This window comes from Rhyacophila brunnea, unplaced genomic scaffold (genome assembly GCF_057557595.1).
Source record: "Rhyacophila brunnea isolate RB1 unplaced genomic scaffold, BYU_Rbru_1.0 scaffold_6, whole genome shotgun sequence".
NCBI classification, from domain to species: domain Eukaryota; kingdom Metazoa; phylum Arthropoda; class Insecta; order Trichoptera; family Rhyacophilidae; genus Rhyacophila; species Rhyacophila brunnea.
Window position 1 is genome coordinate 36,935,571 of NW_028233276.1, and position 9,961 is coordinate 36,945,531.

General features: G+C 35.8%; 1 protein-coding gene across 1 annotated transcript; it reads right to left on the bottom strand.

Annotated features, from left to right (window-relative positions):
- Nucleotides 1–8,465: 8,465 nt before the first annotated feature.
- LOC147065626 (protein CFDP2-like) lies at nucleotides 8,466–9,284 on the bottom strand. The gene has a single exon (XM_085957028.1). The coding sequence runs from the start codon at nucleotides 9,282–9,284 to the stop codon at nucleotides 8,466–8,468; it is 819 nt and encodes a 272-aa protein (XP_085813154.1).
- Nucleotides 9,285–9,961: the final 677 nt, after the last annotated feature.

Here is a 9,961-nt window from a genome sequence, read left to right on the forward strand (position 1 = left end):
TGAATTGGATTTCTTTACTATATTTAGTTAGAACGTGGCTTTAGTGTGTTCACAAATCTGTGAACTAAAAAAAAAGAAACTGGCCATAAATAAGTAATTGCGATAAACTAAGAATGCTGGTCACGAAAATAAGAGCCGAACATTAATTAATTGGTAGCAGTGCACCCAGGTTCAACCTTCTAATTAAATTTAATGTTGTACCTACATAACTTTTATTTTAAATATATATTAATTTTCTGTGTTTAATGCGAATATTGTTATGGTTGATTTTAATGTTTTAAGTATCAGGGCATCTTATTGTTCAATGAGTAGAAATATAGATACCTACATAGGTATATAAAATAACAAATTTGTCACTGGTTCTTTCTGTTTGTGAGCATTAAGTATTATTTTTTCTGAAAATAGGGTTATGGGTCAAAAAAGTTTTGGAACTCTAACAAATTGATTGATTGCACATAAAAAGAACATGTGAATTTTGCCAGAAGAGGATTGGAGCTCACAAGCCACCCATCCAGAGGTGGACACTATGGCATATGTTACTCCTCGTAACCAGACAATTGACAGTGCGGATTGATTGATAAGCTAATTCAAACACTACTATTTACCATTATTTAAAACCTACCTTTTAAGAAAAAAATAGATTTAAAAAAAATTTAAATGTAAAAAATGCCAACAGAGCCATCTATCTGTAGGAATATTGAATTAAGGATTCACCTACACATAGCTATACTGTATCCAAATCTATCGAATTTTCTACCAACACACTGATACCAGATGAAGGTCTCCCACAGGAGACTGCCTCAAAGGGCTGACCGAACCATCAACTTTAACAGAACCCACAGCCTACTTCTATTTCAGCATTTATAACAGCATTCATTCTAACTAAATTAATAATTTTTTAGCAGCCTTCATTTAACTTAATATTATTTAATAAATTATTCATATTAATAATAAGTTAACATCTCGCAATTTAGCATTCTCAAATACAGCATAGCATTCAAGTCACTGTCGCGTCAGTAGTGGCGCACCCAGGATTTAATATTGGGGGGGGCCCAAGGCGGAGAATGTAAATTAGTCCCATAGGCTCTTTTTCTTCTTCACAGCCTACTTTCTCGTTTATCGGTCTTTTGTCTATTGCACTCACCATGGTCTTCACATCTTGAAACGGGACCTCAGGCTAGGATATTTGGCGGGCCCACTACCTACCGCTAAGATTAAAGGCAGTGTGAAACACCACATTAACGTTTTTCAAATAGTGTTTTAGTTCAGATTAAGGGTACTTATACAGTGAATTATTGGCGATTTTTAATAGATCTACTTTAATAATGGAGCTGTCGAGTATCGCCACATAATAATCAAAAAATATATTGCACAATTACCTATATATTTGAAAATGGTCATGGTCATGAAGTATAATGAATCGTATAATGAAGGTCATGAAAATAACAGGTGACTTTTTTACTATTAAAGCTAATTTATGATGTGTGTTTATCTCACTTATCTAGTTAACCCGACACGCCGGGCCCCCCACAGCCCGGGCCCCCCACAGCCCGGGCCCCCCACAGCCCGGGCCCCCAGGCTAGAGCCCTGTCAGCGCTCCCCAGCCATGACCTACACCACTCCGGAATTCGGGTGGACATCGAGAATTTTTTGACAGTTCCATTAGGGATTGGGTTTCTAAAAAAACCTGACAATTAGTATTTCGAAATTTTTGTGTTAGAAATTAAAATCTAAGAAATTTTTCTAAAAAGGGTGCTGGAGAATTACAAATTATTTTTTGTCATGTTTTTATTTGTCTAAGCCCAAAGTATAGTTTATTGCCTTTCAATTTCAATGTTTAAAATCATTCTGATAATTTTCATGTTTGGGGGGTGCCAGGGCCCCTTGGCCCCCCCCTGGGTGCGCCACTGATAGAGCCCTTGTTAATGATAAAATTCATAGCAGCATTACTATATAAAAAAAAACTTCTTTCGCCACGAGGTTTTCATACCATCGGATATTTGCTGTGTGAGGCTGCGAGCTCTAAATTTCTGCGGGTGATAGTCCGAAAAACGGTTGCTACCGGAAACGGCCGCCATTAGACAGAGAGAACCAGGCAGATAAACAGAGAGGTCCGTCGACCCGCAGACCGACTACAGAAAGAGCCTGCTCTGGCCGGAAAGCCCTTTTAGCCTCGGACATCCAATAGCTAACATCTCTCTCGCCTAAAAAAGTCTGGGTCGACCTCCCGCGTGGGTACCCCAGCGCAACAGCTCCATACCGCCATATTGTTTTTTCTATTTCGCGCTCCAGAAAGCCAGCCACATTTATCTACTACTTGTAAATTGTTGTGATATATGGGAATTAAATACATTTTGTTAAATCTACATCGTGTGTTACTGTTCCACCCGTCACTTCTTGGCCATTAGTAGTGACACGGCTTTCACCACTCGCTTAGACAGAGAAAGGCCGGTGTCAACATGTACACAAATATTTTTTGTATGTAGTTTGATATGATTACATTATTTGTTCTTGAGATCTTTGCAATGTCTGGTTCATTATGTGAAACGAGTCATGCTTTCAAAGACAATGCCAACCTTTGTGAATATTGTGTTAAAAGAAAAAAAAGGATTCCGATTCCTGCTGGTCTATTGGATAAGAAGACCAACTAATGAGGTAGTAGAGTTTTTTGTGCAAGTTCGATTTCCGATAGAGTATAATTATTTTTTTTGTAAAATATCTATTTCAGTGCATGTTGCTTTTTCTAGTGAAATATCAATTTTAAAAAAGTAAAATATTTCATGTTCAGTAAAATATTGAAGAAAACCAAATTCGAATTCATGTTCTATAAATATGGCTTTTGGGCCACGATTTTAGACTGTATCGAAGTGCTGCGCCGTCATTATATTGATCATAAATTTAATAATGCCTAAACCTTTGCGATCTCAGGCTAAAAATATCATTACGAATGTTCCTAAGTTTTGTGAAGAAGAAAAGCGACACAGATCGATCCAGCAAATGAATGTATCGGTAAAATGACAATTAAAAAGCCACTCTAAAAAAAATCCCCACTTTTGGGGAAAAACATTAACTGACATTTTAATGGTAATCAAATATATATTATTATTTTTTAATTAATTAAATAACTTGAAATAACAAAATGTAACTGAAATAAATTTATGCACATTTTGTACAGCAACAACTTTTAGTATAGATGACGATCAATCTTATAAGTATTTGAAAGCATAAACGAATTCGACTGGAAAAGAGAATGCAATTATGTTGTGTAAATGGAAGACAATTGTTTGATGATAAACGGTGATCTTTGTTTGAACAGAGCAACGGATTCTTATAAGTGTGAAAGATGACAGTAGAGATGATGAATTTTGAGCTAATTAGTCTGGAATTAAAAATTTCAATGAAGAGGACATCAAAATTTGAATGTTCATTTACAATAACTGATTTTTATTTTTATCTGTAATATTAAATTATCTCCTATATATTATTATCCTAAGAGATTTTGGTAAACGCACCAACGGCTCATTTAAGCGACATTTTATTGTTATTTTTACATCTTCACTTTGAAATGTGCGCTACCGATTGAATTGAACACATTTCAGAAATTTTCCATGATTTTACAGGTAAGTTACGTTTATATCCGATATTTTCTTACATACCGTATACGATCGCCATATTTACTGTTGACGCCTAACAGAATTACATCTTCGTCGCTTAAGACCTTCTAATCCTTTATTGACAGATTAGAACTAATTATTTTAATTCAAGTGTCACCATGTACACATTGGCGCACTTAATTTTTTTGCGGTGAAAAAACTATAATTATGGAACGATTCGAAATCCTCGCATAGTCTGAAAACGCCCCCACTGGTATTATTCCATAGATAACGTAATTCTGTTCCAAATTTGATTTTTTTTTAAATACTTTGCGGCTGTTCACGCACTCTTTTTTTATTGAATAATTACCTAGGCTACTAATTTCCATAGATCACAATAGTCATATTAAACTAAGTACTACTAACTAAAAAGTTGACATTGCAAACAATGAAAGAAATTAATACGAATTGTTATAGGTAGTTATCAAAATTTATGATATTGTATAATATCTACCTATTTTTATCATCAATCTGGACCTATCCACTGCTGGATGAAGGCCTCCTCAGCATTATTCTACTCCTTACTTACACATGAATTGTTATATTTATCATATTCATATCGTCATCATCATTATCATCATCATTAACCAGGATCAATCCACTGCTGGATGAAGGGTTCCGACACCTGATTATACTGTTATCGGTTAAACGAATTTGTGATATTATACCTATTTCTATCGTCCTTATCATCATCGACCTGAACCTATCCAATGCTGGATAAAGGCCTCCCATAGTCTGATTCTACTCCATTCTGTCATTTGAATTGCTGTATTTATCAAAATCGATTATTTTATATTTATCTACATATTCATATCGTCATTATCATCATCATCATCATTAACCAGGATCAATCCACTGCTGGATGAAGGGTTCCGACACCTGATTATACTGTTATCGGTTAAACGAATTTGTGATATTATACCTATTTCTATCGTCCTTATCATCATCGACCTGAACCTATCCAATGCTGGATAAAGGCCTCCCATAGTCTGATTCTACTCCATTCTGTCATTTGAATTGCTGTATTTATCAAAATCGATTATTTTATATTTATCTACATATTCATATCGTCATTATCATCATCATCATCATTAACCAGGATCAATCCACTGCTGGACGAAGGGTTCCGCAACCTGATTCTACTACTATCGGTTTAACGAATTTGTGGTATTATACCTATTTCTATTGTCCTTATCATCATCGACTTGAACCCATCCACTGCTGGATAAAGGCCTCCCATAGCCTGATTCTACTCCTTTCTGTCATTTGAATTGCTGTATTTATCAAAATCGGTGATATTATAATATTATATCTATTTATATTGCCATTATCAATGAGCCTGAATCAATCCACTGGTGGATGAAGGCCTCTCTGTTCCTATGAATTGCTATATTTATCAAAATTGCTGATATTATGTTTACCCATTCATAATATCGTCATTATCATCATCAACCAAGATCAATCCACTGCTGGATAAAGGTTATCCCAACTTAATTCTACTTTTCTTGGTCATATAACCTGCTATATTTTTTAAAATTTGTGATTTTATGTACTATCACTTCCCTCCATTTTGGTAAGAGAATTTCTCAACTGTCACTTTATTTTTAGTATCTGGTTATTTTCGTCTGGATTCGGGATGGAAGGTGGATAATTAAGACACCGGAATTATGATGGAAGACGACGAGTTTATTTACGTTAATATTATACTATATGGTTACATTTTGAATAATTTATTTTATCCGTACGAAATCGGCGTGCTCGCGATTTTTCTCTTTGTCGCGATCTCAGCGCCATCTTGTGATTTTTTCCAATGAGAGCCGTTGGCGAAAGAAGGCGACGTTGCAACATCTCCAACGGTTATATTATAATCTACTCTACGGCATTGCCGGCTCGGCTCTGTTATTATTATTTATTTTCGTAATCAGCGCTTTATTATTTGTTGGCTTCGATACCGATTCGGGCCTCTTCAGATACACAAAGACATCCCCAAATGGGGACCATACGGGGGTGTCACAGTACGTACCCATTTATATCGTCATCAACCTGTATCAATCCACTGCTGGATGAAGGCCTCTTTAAGCTGATTTAAGCACATCTTTAGGTCTTATAAATTCCTATTCTTATCAGAATTGGTCTATTCCTCTCAGATATAATATGCATTACTTTATTATTTATCAATATTTGTCTCGATATGAATGTCCCGCATCGGGAAACTATATTGTTTAAGGTTAATTTTTACTTAAAAATTTGATTTTTTAAATATTATTCTATGGCTGCAAGCATTTATTTTTTATAGACAATGAAACAAAATAATATTTAAATTTATTTTCATGCTGCTAACCTTTTTCTATTATGTAATTGGGATCCGAAAGAGATTAATATTCACGTTATATTGGATCGTTTTTATGATAATCACATAATATATTGCTGTATATTCAAATAATTGAGATGTATAATTATTTATCATATTTAAGTGCACATACCTACACATATATTGTATTAAACTTAAAATGTCATTGGTAGCAATCGGCGATTGCCAGCTGTTCTGCTAGGCCTAGCAGCCTGAAGTGGTGTCAGACGATATTGTGAAGGTAATAGAATCTTCTTATAATGAAGGTATTAATGAAGGTAATAGAATGTCTTCAGAATAGACATAGAAATTTTTATTGGCAATTCTTCTTCTTATTGTGCCATCCCCTAGCGGAGGTCGGCCACCATCAAGGCGATCTTATCTTTGTCGTCTGCCACCCGGAACAGTTTGGTGGAGCTGCACTCGTACCAATCACGGAGGTTCTTAAGCCACGAAATGCGGCGCTATCCTCTGCTACGCTTCCCATTGATCTTTCCTTGAATGGCAAGCTGGGGAATGCTGTATTTTTGTCCTCTCATAATGTGGCCGAGGTATTGTAGTTTCCTGGTTTTGATACTACGTAGAACTTCTCGGTCCTTCCCCATTCGATTGAGAACTTCAACATTTGTCACCCGGTCAGTTCAAGGAATTTTGAGGATGCGTCTATACAGCCACATCTCGAAATCCCGTGACATCTCTTGGTTTAGCGTCCATACTTCCATACCATAGAAAAGAATTGAAAGCACATAACAACGTACCATACGCAGTCTCAGACCTAGGTTAAGATCTCGATTGCTAAGGAGGCGTCTCATTTTGAGAAAGGCGCTCCTTGCGATCTCAATTCTAGTTTTTATTTCCTGAGACTGGTCCCATTTCTCATTGACCCATGTACCTAAATATTTATAATGGGTCACACGTTCGATTGGTTCGCTGTTAATGACAAAATTTGTGTTGGTGTCTGGTGTCGCTGTTTTTGACACTAGTAATAGTTTTGTTTTCTTGAGGTTCATTTTTAAAACATAAGAATTACTGACCTCATTAACCTTTTCTACCAGTTGATGTAAACTCTTTAAACTATCAGCAATCAGCACAGTATCATCGGCATATCGTATATTGTTAATATGTTTGCCATTAACCATAATACCCACCGATTCACCTTGTAAGGCTTCCTTGAAAATAGCTTCCGAGTACATGTTAAAGAGCAAAGGTGACAATATACACCCCTGTCTTACACCGCGATGAATTTTTACCTCTCCACTGATTTCGTTTTCAATCTTAATATTCGCTGTTTGATTGCAATATAAGTTTGCTATCAGTTGAATGTCTCTTGCATCGATGCCTTTCTCCTGTAAGAGTTCGAGAGGTTTAGGATGCCTAATAGTATCGAATGCTTTCTCGTAATCGATGAAACACATATAAACATCAACATTAACATCGAGGCATCTTTGCACTAGAACATTCAAGCTGAAAAGTGCTTCGCGAGTGCTCAAACCACTTCTGAAGCCAAATTGTGTGTCATCCATGTCTGCTTCGCATTTTCGAAAAATCCTATTATGGATGATTTTTAATAAAACTTTTAACATGTGGCTTATCAAACTTATTGTTCTAAACTCGCTGCACTCTTTTGCACTCGCCTTTTTTGGTAGAGTGATGAATGTCGATTTCAACCAATCATCGGGAATTATGCCCGTTTCGTAAATTTTATTAAACAAATCAACGAGAATTTCTAATTGATCTTCTTCTAATAATTTTATCATTTCGATGTAAATATTATCAGGGCCGACAGCTTTACCATTTTTAGAATTTCGTATTGCGTTTATTATTTCTGCCCTATATATGCATGGGGCTTGTTCACATTCATTAAGAGTATAGCCAATAGGTCCCCTATCATCATCAAACAGATTTTCAATATATGTCTTCCAACGAGTCAGCTTCTTTTCTATATCTAATATGCCCACCTTCGTCTTTCAAGATAGTTGATGAGGTTCCTTTCGTAATTCCCAATGTTTCCTTTATCTTCTTGTGCATATTAAAGGAATCGTATTTTCGTTGGAGATTTTCAATTTCTTTGCATTGGTCGGACATCCATTCTTCTTTAGTTGTACGAATTTTACTTTTTATGGTATTATGAATTCTCCTATATTGAGTCTCATTTTTATTTTTCCATTTTCTTCTTTCGTCCATTAAGGACAGAATCTCACCTGTCATCCATTTTTGCTTCTTCGCTGTTCTTTTATATTCTAATTGATTATTAGATATGGAGGAGAACACATATTTTATCCTGTCCCACTTGTCTGTTATGTCAGAGGATGTAATGACTGAAGTTTTTATTTGTTCTATTTCTGTGTTCAGTGCACTTTTTACTTGTTGTTTGACTTCGGGATCTTTCAGTTGATTAATGTCAACACGTTGGGTTGCGCGTGGTTCTCTCAGTAATCTTTTTAATCTAATTTTTACAGTAGCTACAACAGGATTGTGGTCAGATGAGATGTCAGTACCTGGATAGTTTTAGTAGATGTTACGCTATTTCTGTAACGATTGTGAATTAATATATTATAGTCTATTTGATTTCTTGCAATGTTATTGCCATCATCTTGTGGGGATTTCCATGTATACAATCGGCTTGCTGGAAGTTTGAATAATGTGTTACAAACAACCATACTCTGTTCCTGGCAAAATTGTAGTAATCTTTCTCCTTGATCATTTCTTTGTCCTAGACCAAATTCTCCTACTAACTCTCCACTTTTACCTTTACCAATCTTTGCGTTGAAATCTCCTATAATCAAGGTAACTTCATTATCTTTCGTCGATTTTAGAATTTCATTTATCCGTTGATAGAATTCTTCTATAACATCGTCATCTTTGTCGGCAGTTGGAGCGTACACCTGTATTATATTAACATTACCCATCCATGATTTGAGTTGTAATAGCATTACTCTGTCAGAGTAGGGAACACAACTATTGACCGATCTGTTAATTTTATCGGTCACTATGATACCCACTCCATTTCGATGGTGGTTATCATCATTTCCCGAGTAATACAAGGTGCCGTTGTTAGTTTTAAATCTGCCATTTCCCTTCCACTTCACTTCGCTGATACCAATGATGTCTAATTTTAACCGATTCATTTCCATAATAACGTTTTGCAATTTTCCACTTTTAAACATAGATCGCACATTCCAGGTCGCAATCTTCATAGTCGGCCCGGGGATCCTTAGCACCCTCTGACCATTTAAGGCCTGCCGGGGACTGAGGGCCATGCAATTTGATTTTCCAGCCATGATGATTACTAGGGATATGAGGGCAATGACGACATGCAAATCGTAAAACTGACAAATCAGCGAAATGTCAAACTGTCTGATGTGAATGAAAATCCATCCCGAAGGGAAAACTATGGCACTGTCTATACATACTTTACAATTATATTAAAATCCAACACCAATTCATTATGACGAAAAGCTGTCTGCAAGACCTAGCGAGACAGACTGGCGAGAGCCAGCTGGCTCAGCTAGTCAGTATAATTTTGTGTTAAATTGGTTTTTATATTGTGAATAAATAAATATATTCATATAAAAATATTTTAACTGATTTACTTATTATTTTAAAGATACATTAAATTTAATGTTTTGTAAAACCTTTTTAAGTATTAGAGAATTTTAAATTTTCAAACTCTGGGGCAATCTTTTTTTCGTGACATGTTCAAACAGGAAATACATACAGCGCCACGCACCGCGTGCATAAGTAAAGCGGTCAGATAATACCGCCGCCCTTTGCCACTGCTATGTGGCTACAACGCCAAAACGAACTTTTATAAACGGAGCTACTGCCAGCTGGTTTCCGCTAGTATATTATAATTAAGAATTTATTCACCCCATTTTGATTACGATGACATATCAGATGATTGATGTTTAATATTGCATGTGTGTGCTTGTCAGTATTAATTATTCAATGTAGATTA

What these genes read in the sequence shown, in the direction of transcription:
- LOC147065626 (XM_085957028.1), bottom strand. Translation starts at nt 9,284, where the DNA reads ATGGCTGGAAAATCAAATTGCATGGCCCTCAGTCCCCGGCAGGCCTTA.